Source organism: Bufo gargarizans, chromosome 2 (genome assembly GCF_014858855.1).
Source record: "Bufo gargarizans isolate SCDJY-AF-19 chromosome 2, ASM1485885v1, whole genome shotgun sequence".
Taxonomy (NCBI): domain Eukaryota; kingdom Metazoa; phylum Chordata; class Amphibia; order Anura; family Bufonidae; genus Bufo; species Bufo gargarizans.
This window is the reverse complement of record NC_058081.1, coordinates 571979313-572000144: the sequence shown is the minus strand read 5'-3', so window position 1 is coordinate 572000144 and position 20832 is coordinate 571979313. Positions and strand designations below refer to the sequence as shown.

Here is a 20832-nt window from a genome sequence, read left to right as displayed (position 1 = left end):
CAAACAAAAAAGTCACTTTGCGGTGTTGGTGGTAATTCACACCATGCGGCAATTTGGCCTCAAAGAGTCCTTGTGGATATCAGCACCAACCTGTTTTCAGGCCAAACAGGTAGCAAGCCTTCATCCAGACACAAGGCTCTCAGATGCCAACACAGAGACCTGGCTTCTAAGCCCAGCTGCCTATTTAAGGACAGCCAGGTGCTGCCAAAACCCGGACCAGCACTTAAAATCCGGTATTTGACCTCACCTGGCTGTAAATCAGCCCAACAGCACATGCTAGGAGGAAAATACCCGTTTTCCCAGGCCAAACCTCTAACTGTGTCGCAGTGTGTGTATGTATGTGTGTGTGTGTGTATATATATATATATATATATATATATATAAATGAAAATATGTCAGCACCAACCAGTATTGAAGAAAGGCTTCATGTTGGAGCGTCACCTATGGGTGAATAAACACATCCTTTTTTATTACAATTTTGGAGTGTTGCTCTGTTTTCCAGTTATATCTATATAGTGATTTCCTTGGGACCTTTGGTCTGGTTGTTCATAAATAACAAAGAATCAGCTCCACGGCAGGAAAATTAATGATTTGTGTCTAGGATGAGATCTGCAATTACATATAAAGTGAATTATTGCAGGCGGCACTGTTTACTGTAGAGGGATTGTCACTAACACCAAAGCTGATTGGTCATTATCACTGATTGGTTGAGTATTTGATTCCCAGAAATTAGAGATGTATCGGATGCTCTCATCCTGAAGATGTTCTAGTTGTGGATTTTATCTCCTGCTTGTACAGCTGTAGTAAAGGTAACACTCAAACCCTTAAAGGGTTTGTGTCACATCAGCAAATGACATTTATCGTGTAGACAAAGTTAATACAAGCAGTTACTAATGCAGGGGCTGTGTTAACCTAAAACATTCGGGACCTGGGCCCCGGATGTTCAGTCCCAGGCCCCAAAGGTACTGACTGCCAGCTAGATACAACTGTATTGTTGTAAGATTAATGTTGGGAGTTGTAGTTATTTAACTGGGACTATATGTTAGGGCTGAAGAGAGGGATGTTATTTATATGGGAGTGTATGTAAGAGCTGAAGGGAGGTATGTTATTTGCATGGGACTGTATGTTAGGGCAGAAGGGATGGTTGTTATTTACATGGGACCCTAGGTGGAGTGATTTTATTTACATGGGACTGTATGTGGAGGGAGTGATGTTATTTACTTGGGACTGCATGTTGGAGGCGACTGTGAGGGAGTGGTGTTATTTACATGGGACTGAATGTTGAGGGGGTGATGTTATTTACATGGGACTGCATGTTGGAGGTGACTGGGGAGAGGGATGATGTTTTTTAAATGGCACTGTATGTTGAAGGCATCTGGGGGAGGGAGTGGTGTTATTTACATGGGATTGAATATTGGGGTAGGGCACGATAAATGGTGTGATGTTATTTACATGGGACTCTATGGCAGAGGAAGGAAAATAATATTTACATGGGACTGTATGGTGGAGGGGCTGAGGAATTATAATTTCTGAGGGCACTAAAGGGAGGAATATAACTACAGGGGGCACTTCAGGGTGAGCATTATAACAGTAGGGGGCAATATAAATACTGGGGACATTGTTGGGGCATTTTAAATTCAGGGGACATTATAGACATTCTTATTACTATTGGGTGCTCTATAGGAGTGACTTATAGATCTTATTTCTACTAAGAGCACTGTGCGGGCCTTATTACTACTGAGGGGTCTGTAGAGAGTTTTATTACCACTGGGGTAACAATAGGGGGGCCTTATTTCTACTAGGCACTCTGTGGTACATTATTAACACTGGAGGGCCCTTCTACTAATTGAGGCACTCTTGGGTAGCGTTATCATTGTAGGGGGCAGTATTACTAATGAGGGAATTATAAATACTGGGGGCACTGTAGGGGCATTTTAAATACAGGTGACATTATAGGCTTTCTTATTACTACTGGAGGCTCTATAGGAGTTACTTATGGATCCGCCTTATTTTTACTAAGAGCACTATGAGCGGTCTTCTTACTACAGAGGGGTCTGTAGAGAGCTTGATTACCACTGGGAGCACAATTAGGGGGGCCTTTTTACTACAGTTTTATTTGACCAATTGTAAATAATTAGATTTTTACTACTGTGGCTCTGTGAGGGTATTATTAATACTGAAGGTCTTCTTACTATTGGGTGCTCTATAGGAGTGACTTATAGATATTATTTCTACTAAGAGCACAGTGCGTGCCTTATTACTACTGAGGGGTCTGTAGAGAATTTTATTACCACTGGGGTAACAATAGGGGGGCCTTATTTCTACTGGGCACTCTGTGGGGCATTATTAATACTGAAGGGCCCTTCTACTAATGGAGGCACTCTTGGGGAGCATTATAACTGTAGGGGGCAGTATTACTAATGAGGGCATTCTAGAAGAGAATTACTATTGGTTGGAATAAGTTTTCTTCAGGAAAGTATTTGGGGGTATTGGGGAGCACAGCGAGCAGCAGGATAAGGACTCCAGGTTGGGGATGATGATAGAAAAGTGAGGAAGCTAAGATGTCTATGTGTCAAACTCTGTAGAGACTAGGTGCGGCTGAAAGAAGTGGTCCGGACCGAATGGAGATGATGACAGAGAAGATCGACATCAGAGGAGACGTCACCTGGGAGGCACTGTATGTGTGCGGTATGTACTGCTGTAAAATTTCTTTAGTTCTAGAGTGTGCGTGTGCGTGTGTGGGGGGGGGGGAGGTTCGACTTAGAAAATTGGGGCTTTGGCCCCCGTTCTTTTGAGACCCTAGAATTGCTCCTGTACCATTGTATTGTGATTCTCCATATTGCCTCCTTTGCTGGCTTGTTTCCTTTTACCATCACCTTATACACTGCTCATTTCCATGGTTACGATCACCCTGCAATCCAGCAGCAGTGGTCGTGATTTCACACTATAGGAAAAAGCACTGGCCGATGTTCTTTTTCCTGTAGTGTGCAAGCACAGCCACCGCTGCTGGATTGCACGGAGGATATAACCATGGAAACGTGCAGTGTATAATGTGATGGAAAAATGTATCAATCCAGTAAAGGAGGCAATATAGACAATCACAATACATTAGTAAGTGGCTTGTATTAACTTTCTCTACATGATGAATGCCACCTGCTGAAGTGTCAAAACCCCTTTAACTCAAATTTCTTAACTTGTTGTGATATCCTGTAACAAAAGCCATTGAAAAGAAATTGAAGGTGTCGGCCTAACACAACTAGTTTAGTTAACGCATCTAATTAAGCGTGTGTGTTAACTTTACTACATCTGTATGTGCCATATCATGCACTGTTACAGGGATGAGTGAGCAGAAAAGCAATGCTCGCCCAGTGCTTCTTGTGTACACCTTCTTCCATGGAAATAGTAATTAAGTCTGCTAATAGCAGAAAGCATTTCTCTGAGATGTGAGCTAGTAAATGGCGAGGTGTATGGTCTGTTACACAGGAGTCGTATAGATGAAAATCTAAGAGGAGCCTGGTGTTACTCCCAGGTCATATGGTTCTGACTCTGGTGCCAGTGATTAATGGGAGACTCGAGAGCCAGTGGTGGGGAATACTGCGCTGCCCTTTCATTATCTTTCTCTGTACCTGACCTCTACACATAAGTTGCAAGGAAATGTACAAGGGTAGACATGAAATATTCCTCTTGGGTTGTAGTTTAAGGATTTATTTATAAGGCTGCTCCTAGACTCGGTGGTGAAGAGAGATGAAGCATTTCAAACTCATAAACAGATTTCTCTGCTTATGAGATCGCGGAGCGTGAAGGAAGGTGACATCATGGAGGCTAACCACACAAATACAAGTGACGTGAGGTCATGGGAGATGAGTCCATCAACACTCGCATACCTGACAATTACTGAAAATAAAATAGATATACAGATGTATATAGATGTATACAGATGAGCCAGGCTAATGTGCCGCAGGAATATAATGCACACTCTTGGCTTCTCTCCAGTATAGCGGGTGACATGGCAGGAGTACTACCTAAAGCACTTGATGATGAATCAACAGCTCTACTCCATCTAAAATTGACTTAGTGATGAGCTTCAAACTCACCTTGTACAATGAGGTGCACCCGGGAGGTTTTGGGGTGATTGTCTGTCTGCAGGGAGCAGATATAAGGTCCCTCGTCATAAATGCCCACATTCTGGATCTCAATGCTGTACTGGACTTTGGTGTTCGCCAGAAGTACCACACGGGGATCTATGGACCACTTGTCATTGCCGGTGTATAAAATGGAGCTACGATTCAGCCAGGCCACTCGGGTCACTCTGTTGTCCAGCATGCACCTGCAGAGAGAAGGAGAATCTGGTAAAGATACAACTCTTCAATATACTTGATATCATATATGTTGTTTGTACACTGAAAAGAAATATATAAACGCAACACTTTCGGTTTTGCTCCCATTTTGCATAGGCTGAACTCAAAGATCTGAAACATTTTCTACATACACAAAAGACCCATCACTCTCAAATATTGTTCACAAACGTCTAAACCTTTGTTAGTGAGCACTTCTCCTTTGCCGAGATAATCCATCACTCCTCACAGGTCCACTCTTAAATGTGCACAGTTTTGCCTTACTGGGGGGAGTCAGAAAACCAGTCAGTATGTGGCCTGTGGAATGTTGGTCCACTCCTCTTCAATAGCTGTGCAGAATATTGGCAGGAAATGGAACACACTGTTGTATACTACGATCCAGAGCATTCAAAACATGCTCAATGGGTGACCTGTCCGGTGAGTATGCTGGCCATGCAAGAACTGGGATGTTTTCATCTTTCAGGAATTGTGTACAGATCCTTGCAATATGGGGACGTGCATTATCATGCTGCAACATGAGGTGATGGTCGTGGATGAATGGCACAACAATGGGCCTCAGGATCTCGTCACGGTATCTCTGTGCATTCAAAATACATTCATCAATAAAATGCACCTGTGTTCGTTGTCCATAACATACGCCTGCCCATACCATAATCCCACCACCAGCATGGGCCACTCAATCCACAACGTTGATGTCAGCAAACCGCTCACCCCACCGACACAACGCCACACACGCTGTCTGCCATCTGCCCTGAACAGGGAAAACCGGGACTCATCCATGAACAGAACGCCCTTCCAACGTGCCAGACGCCATCTAATATGAGCATTTGCCCACTCAAGTCGGTTACGACGACAAACTGCAGTCAGGTCCAGACCCCGATGAGGACGACGAGCATGTAGATGAGCTTCCCTGAGACAGTTTCTGACAGTTTGTGCATAAAGTATTTGGTTATACAAACCGATTGTTGCTGCAGCTATCCGGGTGGCTGGTTTCAGGTGAACATGCTGGATGTGGAGGTCCTGGGCTGGTGTGGTTACACATGGTCTGCGGTTGTGAGGCCTGGTTGGATGTACTGCCAAATTCTCTGAAACGCCTTTGGAGATGGCTTATGATAGAGAAATTAACATTCATTGCACGGGCAACAGCTCTGGTAGACATTCTGCAGTCAGCATGCCAATTGCAGGCTCCCTCAAACGTTGCGACATCTGTGGCATTGTGCTGTGTGATCAAACTGCACATTTCAGAGTGGTCTTATATTGTGGTCAGTCTAAGGCACACTTGTGCAATATTCATGCTGTCTAATCGCACCTTGATATGCCACACCTGTGAGGTGGGATGGATTATCTCGGCAAAGGAGAAGTGCTCACTAACACAGATTTAGACAGATTTGTGAACAATATTTGAGAATAATGGGTCTTTTGTGTACCATATGTAGAAAATGTTTCAGATCTTTGAGTTCAGCTCATGCAAAATGTGAGCAAAACCGAAAGTGTACTTTTGTTCAATGTAGATTCCCAACTGATGAGCACTCCATTATATCTACAAATTTTATGCATTGTATGACAAGTGGCTATGCTGGCAAATGTTTAAAAAAAAAGTTGTGAATTTTGGCCATTGTTAGCAGGCCCGCTTGAGGAAGGGGGTGTGACCTAAGATGCAACAAAATGTCCCAAATTGTGATAAAATTATGTGTAAAAAATTTCCGAACTATCCCAACCAATAGATGGCTTAAACAGGACCTGTTAGCTGTTTTAATAGCTACTTGCATTCCCCATGTAATAACAATTCTGGAGCATGTTTTTTGTTACTCTGTGTCATACCTTTCTTCTCTTTTTCCTGATAAAAGTTTATGGATAAAGGTACAGATGGGTGTAATCTGTAAATCGAACAGTAAATCTGGGCCGCTCAATGAGTGTCCTTTTTAGCATAACTTTTCTACTGTACTGAAATGCATAGTCTGCAAAGGGAGGTGTTATGGTGGTGGGTTTAGAACCACTGCGGCAACCAGTGGATTTGACTTAAAGACATTATCTTGAAAGACGTTATCTTGGGGGTTCCCTGGTATTCACTCTTTAGCCACTGTAAAGAATCTGGCTTTCATTTCAGGGAACGCACCAGGCTGCTACCTCTTGGAATAGACTCCATTGGGCACATTTATTAAGAGTGGTGTTTTAGGCGCCGGTCTTAATAAGCCCTATAGCTGGTGGTGGATCGCCGAATTTTATGTAGAGGCTTTAGCCTCTACATAACTTCGGCATATCCATCGCTGATTCTAAATGTAGAACAGCTTTCTTTCTGTAGCTGTATTAAGGGGAACCTGTCAGGAGCTTAATGCTGCCCTCCAGAAAGGCTCTGTGGTTACAAACAGCTCTGAAATGCGGAAGCTTCTTTTCACTCATCTGGGAGACGACCTGTAAATGAAGTATTTTCGGACGGGATGCTGCCTCGCGAGTCGCGACTCATCTCCTCACCAGGTTAAACAATGTACGCTTTAGAGTAAAACATAGTTGTTTGTAACCAATGAGCCTGTCAATAATGGCAGCATGACGCCCCTGACAGTTACTCTTTAACTCTTTCAAAAGGCATATTAATACTGCTGGTATACAGTGTTATAACAAACGCTCTCAATGGGTGGCATAGTCAGCCTACAGTATGGGGCTTTAATGGTTTTAATTGAAAATTTAGGCAACTATTCTAATATGGTCTGCCTGAAGGGGTCCGAAGTCTGTGTACACAGTAATCAGCACCTAGCGTCCATCATTAACCCATCATATTCCAGCAACCAGTCCGTGCCTCTATGATGCTGGTTTGGCATTTGGTATTGATCAGGGCTCAGCAACTGGAAGCTGTTGGAAACTCTCTCTGCTGGAAACGTGATTATTCTACTCTGTACAGATGCAGCCTTCAATGACCACCAGGAGCAGATCGAGGCCGTGCACTTTCTATGCTCTGGCTTTTGAGCTTGCTCCCCGGCAGCGCAGGTTCCACTCAATAACACACATTGAAACGCGTCAGGAACTTTCGCTCCTCACAGCACAAATGTTTTTTAAAACTAGGTAATGGCCTTTTCTCTTTCTTTCCGGAATTAGTTCTCCTGCTCTTAAGCGCTGCATGTTTCCCCAAAGTGGTGACAGAAGTGAATTAGAGGACAGAAAATTGAAGAAAGTCCAGCTTGTGTTCAGTAAGCCGCGCATCCGCTGCCCAGGCAGCAAAGTGTTCTTCTGTCATTTAAATAAATGGAGCTGAAAACCTCATCTGAACTGGTCATTTCAATACAGAACCCAGAATGTAACAATGGAGGAGAACCACACCAGATCCTGGAATTGACACATGACGCAGCCTGTAATGTGTCAACAATCCTATATATGGCTACATACACACAGCCGTATGACGGACCTTTTTTTTAATGACTGTAGCATGACCGTTTTAAGAACAATTATAGTTTATAGGAGTATTCACACGGGCAAATTTTTTAACAGCCCATGAATAGCGGACATGTCCTATTTTGTCCGTTTTCACTGACCAACAGCCCCCATACAATTGAAGGAAAGGGAATATGGGCCACAGTCATATGACCATCTATAGAATCACCCTGCATACAACACAAGCGCTGACAATAGCAGAAAAGTGATTAGTATCATTGGAGTCCAACGTTTCCATTCTCTCTATACAATATTCTGCAGTTGATTATACAGACACTGAACCAGCAGAGGCTAATATCTAACTGGCAATCGTTCAGGATTATATGTGGCCTTCTCTGGGGTGAGCTAAAGTGCAGCTACGATTGAAAATCACTGTGCAAGTCAGCGTGACAATGTGTAGAGGGAACTGCTCTGTAGAACAAGGGAAGGAGGCGAGTTAGGGGTCGCCTTAAGAGGATTCGGAGAACGTGTAAAGCTGTGAGTGCAGCCAGCTCTGGGGAGTCTCCAGAAAGCCAGGGAGGATTAAGGTGGCATTATCCTAAATTCATTAACGCCATGTGAGGATCGATCGGCTGTTACAGATATCCTGCTCTAAGTGAATGGATTAGAACAATGTAAGAGAAGCTTATGTGCAGCGGCCTCTATAGATCTTCACCAGTTCCCTTCCTGCAGAGGGGCGTAACCAGCCCAAATATACAGTAGACCTAACTGATGAGTACATGTAAACCTATGGGGTCCGTTAACCCTTCCTGTAATGAAGGTCGCTCTGTTATATTAGGGTTCCTGAAGCAATGGCGAGTCAGACGTTGGTCCCTCAATAACCGATAACCGGTTTTTATGCGGTTTCCTCTCTCACGTATATGGATACAGTAAAGGAACTATAAGTGAGCACTGAATGATGAGGCGCGTTCTTCTAGGCTTTTACCATCCGGCAGGTGGTGATTTTTGGCATTGATAAGGTGATTGATACATAGTGGAGATGGTTTGAAGGATTTTACATGTAAGCGGGATGTGACGGGGACACTTTTCACTGACAGTAACTATAATTAACTGTATCATTTGTTCCATCTGTTACTTCATCATATGCAAATGATCTACACAGATTCTCATTATAAGGCTACTTTCACACTTGCGACAGAGGATTCCGGCAGGCAGTTCCATCAAAATGCATGCAAACTGATGGCATTTGTCAGGTGGATCAGGATCCTGTTCTGTATGACAAATGCATTGAAATGCCGGATCTGTCTCTCCAGGTCATCTGGAAAAACGGATCCGGCATTTATTTTTTTCAATTTTTTTGCAGTCTAAGCATGCGCAGACCACAATACCAGATCTGTTTTTCCAGACCACTCGGGGCCGGATCCGGCATTAACACATGTTAATGGGGAAAAAAAATGCTTATCCGGCAAGTATTCCAGAGTTTTGGACGGAGATGAAACCTTAGCATGCTGCGGTATTATCTCCGTCCTGATAAGTCAAAAAGTCTGAACTGAAGACATCCTGATGCATCCTGAACGGATTTCTCTCTATTCAGAATGCATTACAATCAAACTGATCAGTTCTTTTCCGGTATTGAGCCCCTAGCACGGAACTCAGTGCCGGAAAAGAATAATGCTAGTGTGAAAGTACCCTTACTATTACTAAATATGATATGGATCATAATGGGAAATGTTATTTTTGGTGAGGCTGGAGGTGCATAGTGCTATTATATCATATTAGGTCATCTGACATCAGATGATTGTGATTCACATCCATAAGGTTCTTGCATACCTTTCCTCTCAGGGCTACCCCTGTGATATTATTTAGTCTGTTCTATGAAGTCATATTATTAGACTGCAGCAGGGATTTACGCCACTTGACTGCCGCCACAACCAAAATGATCAGACAAGAAGAAACAAGGGACTAGGGCTGCAGCTATCAATTATTCGAGTAATCCGATTTACAGAGTACTCTAATAAGAAAAAATCTATTAAAAGAATGTTTTCTATAAAAACTCATCAGCCCCATATTCCATCATCAGACCCCCCCTGTCATTAGTCCCCTCGCCCCTGCCATCAGTCCCCTCCATGCCTTCAGTTCTCAGCACCATCATCCCCCCCTCCATGCCATCAGTCCTCTCCCCAGTGTCATCAGTTCCTCCCCCATTGCCATGAACTCCTCCATGCCATCAGTTGCCCCATGCCATCAGCTCCCCCCAGTGCCATCAGTTGCCCCATGCCATCAGCTCACCCTCCCTTGTGCCATCAGTTCCTACTCCAGTGCCATCAGCTCTTCCCCAGTGCCATTAGCTCCCCTCTAGTGCCATCAGTTCCACCTCCCTTGTGCCATCAGTTCCTCCTCCAGTGCCATTAGTTCCTCCCCAGTGCCATCAGTCCCCCCAACCTGTGCCATCTGCTCCATCATGCCATCAGTTTCTCCCCAATGCCATAAGTTCCCCTTCCCCTGTGCCATCAGTTCCTCCTCCAGTGCCACAGCTCCCTCAAGTGCCATGAACTCCCCCATGCCTTCAAGCTCCCCCCAGTGCCATCAGCTTCCCCCACTGCTATGAACTCCTCCATGCCTTCAGTTCTCCCACTCTCCCTCCTAGCCATCAGTGCCCAGCCGCAGCGGCAGTCAAATCAAATACTTACCTCTCCTGCCATGGGCGTCACTGACACCCCACAGCTCATCCACCCTTTTCTTCACGAGATGCCCTGGGACCTGACATCACACAGCGTCAGGTCATAGTGCGCGCTTAGGTGTGCTACATCCTGATGATGTGTGTACGTAAGGAGGACAGTGCAGCGTGACGCCGGCCATCGGGAGACCACGGAGTGGTGAATAATAGCAAGCGCTTCACTCACACTCTATGGCAGTGATGGCTAACCTTGGCACTCCAGCTGTGGTGAAACTACGACTCCCAGCATGCTCCATTAATTTCTACAGAATTCTGAGAGCAGCCAAGCAAGGGGGGGCATCTTGGGAGTTGTAGTTTTACCACAGCTGGAGTGCCAAGGTTAGCCATCACTGCTCTATGGTCTCGTGGTACAAACGGATCCTCGATGCTAAAAGTTTGCATCAAGGATTTTCTTTGTGTTGAGTTACTAGATTGATTCGAATAATCGTTTCAGCCTACAAGAGACATAGAAAAAAGGCAGACTATTCTCTTCTGGATACTTTGTATCTTATAGATTGGACACATTGTAGACTCAGGTCATACATTATTCAGGGTTTACATAGAGGGGAGGATGAAAGGGTTAATGCAGCCACCTCCCTAATGAAGTGTGAAGGTTTTGCGAGCGAGTGTCACTGGACATGGAGACGAACACAATTCAGCTGATTTACACGCAGTGTCAGACTCAAGCTCTGCTAATTTCATTAAGAAGGGGGAGTTTGCTGATACATGCGGGGGGACTGAGGAGGGAAAGATGGAATTATGGCCGGTAGCGGTGAGATTCCTGGGCAGGACGCCAGCCATCCTTGTAGCGGGCCTGACGCACTCCTCATATGCTGCCAGCAGCACCGATAATAATGTTATTAATCAGCCGTCAATCTCAAATCACTTTACCAGCATCAAGAAGAGAGGACACATCAGTCCTAGATGTCCCCTGTAATGTCTGGAGATGTGGGAGAGGTTCATCTCTCCCTCTGTAGGAGAAAAGCCCTCTGGATATATTCAGCCATAACATTAAAACTACTGACAGGTAAAGTTAATAAGAGTAATGATCTCATTAAATGACACAGTGTCAAAGAATGGGATATATTAGGCAGCAAGTGAACAGTCAGTTCTTCTGTCAGAAGCAGAAAAATGGGTCCCTGTAAAGACCTGAGTGACTCTGACAAGAGACAAATTGTGATGGCTAGATCAGTCAGACCATCTCTAAAACAGCAGATCTTATGGGGTGTCACTGGTATGCTGTGCCTCCTACCTACCAAACGAGGTCCAACAGAAACATGAGCACCCAGTGCTCACTGATGCATGTGGGGAGTGCCGACTAACTAGTCTGGTCCGATCCAACAGAAAAACTTCTGTAGCACAAATCTGACTTCTATTTTGGGTAGGCCAATAAAAAAGATTGCTGCATGTAAACGTACACCTCTGGTTGATAGATCCCACTGTATGGCTACAGTACCCTAGAGTAAGGGGCTTTCTGCAGATTGTTTCTTTTTTATGTAATGTTATGTTATGCCATGTATGAACCTAGCATAGCTATGTATGAATGGCACCACTAGGGTTCACAATCCTGGCTTGGCTCTTGTAGTAGGCTCTACGTGGGCTGGTACCATCCCTAACCAGGAGACTAGTGTTAACAGTGAAGGAGAGAGGAAGCAAAAGCCTTGTGCTCCACTCCTTAGTATTAGGCATCAAGTTATAGAGACTCATTGATCTCTGTAAGATCTACAAGCAGAGAGAGATAAACTAAAAGGAGGCAGTAGGAAAGCTAGAATCTGCATAGTCAAGCATGGGAGTCAGCAAGGTAACTTGCTACTTCAGCTATTCAGACTTTGCTGCTGTGAGGGACACCGCTAAGACACCCTTCACATCTGGAAAGGGCTTGGCCAGTCGTATCACTAAGTGGACATTACAGTCACTATTATAAAAGTACAATTGTCCACCATAGATTCTACTGGAGGAGACCTGAGGCAGATAGAGATGGCACAGGACCATAACACCCAACAAATGTCCTACTGACATTTTATGGTAACCATATCCAAAGATCACAAAATTGTGTGTACCTCTTGCCCAAATCCTTACATCGCTGTCTGGGGGAGAATTACACTGTGTACAGATGGAACTGTGTCTGTTATTATTGTATGTACAACAACTCCGATTTAACACTTAAAGGGGTTGTCCCATGAAAAATATTCTACAGTTTACAAACCAGCACCTGGATCTGAATACTTTTGTAATTGCACGTAATACAAAATTTAGCGTAGTCACTGGGTTATTAAAATGTATATGTATAGCGCAACCTGCTGTTTTCTTTTTTTCTTATTTCTTTGACCTGCTCATTAAAAAGGCCGCACATGCTCAGTTTCATCCTTCAACTGCCCCCTGAGCTGTGATAGGGAGAGCTGAGACACGCCCCCTGAGCTGCAGCAGAAATGACACACCCCCTGAGCTGTCAGCTTGATATAAATCTAGCAGAGTAATAAATGGGGAGATCTCTGGATCCATGTGAGGTGCAGGCAGGGTTCAGAGGTTTTCACTTTCATTTTTTACATTAGTCATGGGATAACTTCTTTAAGTAAAATAGACATTTGTTGTGTTACTGGCTATTGCACCCCACACGCCCAGCAACCATACAAACCTACAACATCCAAACGTCGCTCTGTAATGATGGCTTTTGGATCTTTTTTGGATGGTGTGTAACTTGGTTTTCATAATGCTGTTTGGTCACTAATATTCTCTAACAAACCTCTGAGGCTTTCATAGAATAGCTGTACTTATACAGGGAATAATATACATACAGGTGGACTCTATTTACTAATTAGGTGACTTCTGAAGGCAATTGGTCACACTGGAAGTTATTTAGGGGTGTCAGAGTGCAGGAGGCTAAATACAAATGCATGGGTATGAATACTTTTTTAAGGCACTCATTTGCCAGTGTTGTCATATTGTGATATTGCCAACCATAGATGACTATTTGCTGCACTCATTTCTCTGCTACTAGGCATCACTATATATGATGCATGTATCGTATATACTATGCAACAAGACTCGTTAACCCCATCCACAGGCATTTCTTGAACCCACCTCATAGTTCTTCTCACTTCTTGCCACTATTTATAAGTGATCTATCTAGTTCTTTCTGTGCTGCATTATACAGTGTGTAGTTATAAGACATGGTGAATACTGTATATACCTACTGACATTTTATGGTAACCATATCCAAAGATCACAAAATTGTGTGTACCTCTTGCCCAATAACGGTATCACATAGTGAACTGCTAACTTAAAGGGAATGCCCTCCCTTGAATACCATGTTATTTTTTTATTTCTTTTTTGACAATTTAAAAATTCTGCACAGATTAATATCATAATATATCTAGTGGTTGGAAATATGTTTTTCTGATAGAGCTTAAAGAGGACCTTTCACCTCTCCTGACATCTCTGTTTTAATAGCATTATGCATTCACCATGTACTAACAATTCTGGACCATCTATTCTTATGTTTGTATATTGTCCCATTCCTCTAGAAGTTATGAATAATGACTAGCAGTCTGCAGTAAGGGTACAGACGGGGGGGGGGGGAGTGTAACAAGATGGGGGCGTATACCTGCACAGTCTGAAAATGGCAGCACTGAATGGATAGAGTCAGTCTGTGCAGATACCCACCCCCAACTTGTTACCTCCCCTCTGTACCCTTAGGGTACTTTCACACTAGTGTTATTCTTTTCCGGTATTTAGTTCCGTCACAGGGGCTCAGTACCTGAAAAAAAACCCGCTTAAGTTTTATCCTAATGCATTCTGAATGGAAAGCATTCTGTTCAGTATGCACCAGGATGTCTTCAGTTCAGTCGCTCTTACGGTATTTGGCCGGAGAAAATACTGAAATGTATTAATTGCCGTCTTCGGTACCAAGTTTTCCTGAAAAACTGACCCGGTTTCCCGGTCTGGGCATGTGCAGACCTTTAAAAATGCGGAAAAAAATAAATACTGGATCCATTTTTCTGGATGAAACCGGAGAGACGGATCCGGAATTTCAATGCATTTGTCAGACGGATCTGTATCCGTATCAATCTACAAATGATATCCGTTTGCATACGGATTTCCGGATCCGGCAAGGGAATTGCCTGCTGGATCCTCAAAACGCAAGTGTGAAAGTACCTTTACTGAAATTGAATTTATTCATAACTTCTAGTAGAAATAATAAAGGAATGGCACAAGATAGAGCCATAAGAATAGATGATCCAGAACTGTTAGTACATGGGGAATGCATATTGCTATTAAAACAGGCATGTCAGGAGTGGTGAAAGGTCCGGCATAAGCATAGATTTAACCCGTAAACGACCTATGCCGTAAATGTATGGCGCTGCAGGACGTATCTTAAAGGGGTATTCTCATCTCAGACAATGGGGGCATATCCGATACTGAGAACAGAGCCCTGAAAGTGGTGGAAGGCACAACCACCCTTTGTTCCTTTCTATGGGGGCTGCTAAAAATAGCCGAGCACTGGCTTGGCTATTTTCGTCGGCCCCATAAAAATTAATGGGGGCAGTGACTTGGCAATATTTTCATCGGCCCCATAGAAATTAATGAGAGCGCTGGCCGAGCAATCATGGTGCACGCCCATTCACTTTAATGGAGAGAATGCTTGGTGGTGACCAGACCCAGGGAAACCCGGCGTCCTCCGCCAACCACCTTCAACACTCAGTTCTTGATATAGGTGTGGGTCCTAGCGATATGTCCCCATTATCTCAGATGTGAATACCCCTTTAAGAACCAGTTGATCAGGTAGGTGCAGAAGCTGTGCCCGCTTGATCAGCGGCAGGGACCCAGCTATTACTGACAGCCGAGCCCCTGCTGTAAACTCCAGCATCTGTGAATACACCAATGCCGGCCTATTAACCCCTTGCATCAGCGCTCACTGCAGCATGCACAGGGTTTGCGGATGGTACAGGCACCATCTACGAGCCCATTGCTGTTATGGCATACCTTGCAAAGGCATCGGAGTCTGCCAGCTTTTAAGCCTGTAAGATCCAGCCCCCAGGCTGGGTCTCATAGACACTCTGTCAGTGTAAAAGCTGACACGATGTATTGTAATGCATTGTAGAGGAGATCAAACCCCCAAATATTGAAGTCCCCTGGTAGGACAAAAATAAAAAGTCAAAAAAGGTGAAAAATTTATTTTTACATAATAAAAAAAAGTTTCAAGTAAAAAATAAAGCCCCTTTCCCATAATAAAGATATAAAATTGTAACAAATGGAAGAATAAAATGAGACATTAGGTATTGCCACGTTAGTAACCACCTGCTGTATAAAAAAAATAAAAAATTATAAATCACATGATCCACTCCATCAGGTGAACCCTGTAAAAAAAAAAATACTGTGCAAAATCAGCAATTTTTTGTCACCTGGCCTCATAAAAAGTGAATGTACCCTAAAAATCCTGCAAAAAAAAAAAAATGTCCTAACATGAAAAATATGCCTTTCAGAAAATGGCAAGACAAAACAAGACAAAAATAAAAAATAGACATATTGGGTATCGTCCCATCTGTAACAACCAGCTAAAAAAAAAATCTGATGATCTACCCATGTCAGGTCAATGTCGTAAAATATTTTTATAAAAACTGTGCCTAGGCAGCCATTATTTGGTCACCTTGCCTCACAAAAAGTGTAATACCAAGCAATCAAAAAGTCATATTTACCCCAAAAAAGTACCAATCCCCTCATCCCACAAAAATAAAAGCCCTCAAACCAAATCGCCAGCATTAACATTAAAAATGGTAAAACATAAAAAAAAAAAATATTGGTATCTCTGTAATCGTACTGACCAGCAGAATAAGGCCTCATGTACACGACCGTTGTGTGCATCCGTGTCCGTTGTTCCTTTTTCCGTGATTTTCTGCAGACCCATTGACTTTCAATGGGTCCGTTGAAAACTCGTAGAATGCACTTTTTGTCATCCGCATCAGTGATCCGTGTTTCCTGTCCATCAAAAAAATAGGACCTGTCCTATTTTTTTCACGGACAACGGTTCGTGGACCCATTCAAGTCAATGGGTCCGTGAAAAAACACGGAGGTACACAAGATTGTCATCCGCGTCCGTGATCCATGTCCATTTTTTTCCTATCATTTTCAAGGCAAACTTGACTTAGATTTTTTTTTTATTTCACTTTTCTGGTCTGGTGATCCTCCAAAAATCAAGGAAGACACACGGAAGAATAAACGGACACGGATCACGGAACCCCGTTTTGCGGACCGTGAAAAAATACTGTCGTGTGCATGAGGCCTAAAGATAACAATTCATTTTTCCTGCTCAGTATACGGTGCAATAAAAAAAACCTCAAAGAGTAATAGAGTTGCTGACATTTCTTTATCCTGCTTCGCATAAAGCGAAATTAAAAGTGATCCAGAAGTTTTATGTACCCCAAAATAGAACCAATGATGAGGCAACTCATCCCGTAAAAAATAAGCCCCCAACACAGCTCCATTCAGAGAAAAATAAATGTATGGTTGTCAGAAAATGGAAAAATAAAAAGGGATCGCCTATCCGAGAGAGATGTAAAGTGGATATAAAAAGTCTACACACCCCTGTTAAAATGTCAGGTTTCTGTGATGTAAAAAAAAAAAAATGAGACAAAGGTAAATTATTTCAGAACTTTTTCCATCTTTAGGCCTCATGCACACGACCGTTGTTTTATTCCGTGTCCGTTGTGCCGTTTTCCGTGATTTTCTGCGGACCAATTGGCTTTCAATGGGTCCGTTGAAAACTCGGCTAATGCACCGTTTGTCATCCGCGGCCGTGATCCGTGGTTCCAGTCCATCAAAAAAATATAACCTGTCCTATTATTTTTCATGGAAAACGGTTGGCAGACCCATTCAAGTTAATGGGACCGCTAAAAAAACACGGAGGCACACAAGATTGTCATCCGCGTCCGTTTTTTTCCTATCATTTGCATGGCAAACCTGTCTTAGATTTTTTTTTTACTTTCCTTTATGTCTGGTGATCCTCCAAAAATAAAGGAAGACACACGGAAACAAAAACTGAAATGGATCACGGAACAACGGAACCCCATTTTGCGGAACGGAACACAGCAACGGTCGTGCGCATGAGGCCTTAATGTGACCTATAAACTGTACCACTTAATTGAAAAACAAACTGAAATCTTTTAAGCAGAGGGAAAAAAATATAAAAAATAAAATAATATGGTTGCATAAGTGTGCACACCCTTAAACTAATACTTTGTTGAAGCACCGTTTGATTTTATTACAGCACTCAGTCTTTTGGGGTATGAGTCTATCAGCATGGCACATTTTGACTTGGCAAGATTTGCCCACTCTTCTTTGCAAAAACACTCCAAATCTGTCAGATTGCGAGGGCATCTCCTGTGCACGGCCCTCTTCAGATCACCCCACAGATTTTCAGTCGAATTCAGGTCTGGACTCTGGCTGGGCCATTCCAAAACTTTAATCTTTTCTGGTGAAGCCATTCCTTTGTTGATTTGGATGTATGCTTTGGGTCGTTGTCATGCTGAAAGATGAATTCCTTTTCATGTTCAGCTTTCTAGCAGAAGCCTGAAGTTTAAAGGTTTTGTGCCAATATTGACTGGTATTTGGAACTGTTCATAATTCCCTCTAGCTTAACTAAGGCCCCAGTTCCAGCTTAAGAAAAACGGCCCCAAAGCATGATGCTGCCACCACCATACTTCACTGACAACTGTGATTTCGTAGTAAAGAGGTCACAGAGAGGCACGGATCATTATCAGTCATGTTAATGCTCCGTGCCTCTGCAGTCTGCATCGGGTCTTGGCACTCTTTCACGGAGCGGGCGCCACGCACGGCATCCGCTCGTGTGAAACAGCCCTTAACAATGAGATCCCTCTGTTGCTTTGGAAGCTCTCTGTGGACCATGGCTTTTGCTGTGGGTTGCGACTAAGAAAATTTCTGGAAGGAATTGAGTTGTACAGTATATTGGTCACATTAAAGGTGGAAAAAGTTCTGAAATGATTTATCTTTGTCTCATTTTTTTTCATCACAGAAACCTGACATTTTAACAGGGGTGTGTAGACTTTTTATATCCACTGTAGACAAACAAAAACACAACCAAAGGACCTCACACGGAGCTCGAGATATTAATCAAGAGCCAAATACAGGGCCCAAGCCAGAATTGCATAGAGGTTCCGTTGACTGGACAAAGTAACCATAGCCATTATTTGAGACTGGTAAAAATGGGTATATTTCACCGGTCCAGTGGGGTATCGTCACGTAGATGTAAATGAGGTGCCAGTTCAATGAAAAACACTCCAAGGTACAAAAAGTTAAATAGCGATGTGGAGCCGGGGTAAGGGATCTGATACTGTCCCTAATATACCCTACTTGGACTGGTGTTCCCTAATGACCTCCTAATACGGTGTCATCGCCCCGAAAGGGGCGGCCCTGACCCGAACCTCACCCTAATCTAAAGTCCCGAACGCCCTAATTCTATTTACATCAGGAGGCTTCATGGGACCGCAATCAGATGCTCCAAAGTACACCTTGAGATAGTATTATTTCTATTATATCTCAAAGGATTCACACGGTGAATCAACTATGTCCCAGAAACTATGTCAGAAAATGGCTGTACTGGTTCCCAGAGGCACCGTACCCAAACAGCAGTTGACCTCAAGATTTCTGGCATTTCCATACCCAGTAGAACCCACCCAACAGTTTAAAGGGTGTGGTGTGTCTCCGATTCCACGGTGGGCACGGCATACTGGGCACTGAAATTCTAGGTATGTTGAAAACCTGCAATATTTGATTTTGCACAGTCCCATGCTCATTAATTTTTTAAAAATGCTTATGGGGTCAAATGCTCAGATACCATGGGGGTGTAGTTTCATATTACCTGTGGTCCCATTTATTATTTCAACCCAGAGCCATACTGTGTCAGTGAAAACGGATCTGTCCCCATTGACTTACATTGTGTTGTCAGGACGGATCCGTTTTACTCCGTTTCGTCAGACGGACACCAAAACGCTGCAAGCAGTGTTTTGGTGTCTGCCTCCAAAGCGGAATGGAGGCAAACGGAGCCAAACTGATGCATTCTGAGCGGATCCTTATCCATTTAGAAGGCATGCTTGTGAGAGCCCTGAACTGATCTCAGAAACGGAAAGCCAAAACGCCAGTGTGAAAGTAGCCTAACATATGCCTGCAATAATGTCAATTCTGGTCGTATAATCCCTCAGATGACCTAGTTATTAGCATGCACAACATTTGAGCAATCAGATAAAAAGTATGGCAACACAAAGCTATTTTGTTATGTGGTAAAACATAACAAAAACAATATAAATGTATTTTAATTGCACTGACCAGCAGAATACACTGATTGGTGGGGGTGCCAGAAGTTGGACCCGTGCCGATTTGATATTGATGGCCTATGCTAAAGATAGGTCATCAATATAGGGCAAGCAGAAAACTTCTTTAAGGGCTCTTTCACACCTGCGTTATTGTCTTCCGGCATAGAGTTCCGTCGTCGGGGCTCTATGCCGGAAGAATCCTGATCAGGATTATCCTAATGCATTCTGAATGGAGTGAAATCCGTTCAGGATGTCTTCAGTTCCGGAACGGAACGTTTTTTGGCCGCAGCAAATAGCGCAGCATGCTGCGCTTTTTGCTCCGGCCAAAAATCCTGAAGACTTGCCGCAAGGCCGGATCCGGAATGAATGCCCATTGAAAGGCATTGATCCGGATCCGGCCTTAAGCTAGTCCTTGGTGCTATATTGATGACAAATTAAAAACGTTATGGCTCTTGGAAAGTGGAGAGGGAAAAACAAAAATATGAAAACTGGCTGTGTACGGAAGGGGTTAATATTTAACTTTGTCTCTGCAGGTGATTTAGAAAAATGTAACCCCAACCATTATATAAACATATTTAGTAAGAAATTGCCGTACTGCCCCCCTCCCAGCAGGGGGCATTTGTCATCTCCTTACTTTCCAGCAGCCTGTGTCCTGTGAAACTGCTTGCTGTGAGAGGGGAGGGGGCGATGCAGCTGCTCTCTATCTTTTTATGAGAATGCCTGCTCAGGGAAGGGTCTCTAGCAGGGGAAGACATCTGATTGGTACATGAAATCCCTCTGACATCACAACAGAGAGATCCAGGCATTTAGCAAGAAAAAGACCTTAAATCTGCATGATACAGATATTTCTAGCTACTTATCACGCTTTATTCTTGGGTCTCAGTACAGCACCATTTACGAACAGGACAGTTGTGTATGTATGTATGAGTAGTCACTTCTAGGTTGTATGCTCTGTACACACTGAGAATTTGCCAAAAGAAAAAAAGCTCCCAACTTTTCAGTTGCCTTCTTTAGACTTGTTCCCCACACCGTCAGCCTGAATTTGGTAGGAACATACGCTGTATGTGCTGTA

At 43.4% G+C, this 20832-nt stretch overlaps 1 protein-coding gene across 1 annotated transcript in view; it reads right to left on the bottom strand.

Annotated features, from left to right (window-relative positions):
* Positions 1-20832, bottom strand: part of OPCML (opioid binding protein/cell adhesion molecule like) — a 206975-nt gene that overhangs the window by 27805 nt on the left and 158338 nt on the right. Inside the window, exon 2 of the mRNA XM_044278210.1 lies at positions 4095-4327. Coding sequence (XP_044134145.1) covers positions 4095-4327 — 233 coding nt within the window. The remainder of the gene's footprint in view (positions 1-4094; positions 4328-20832) is intronic.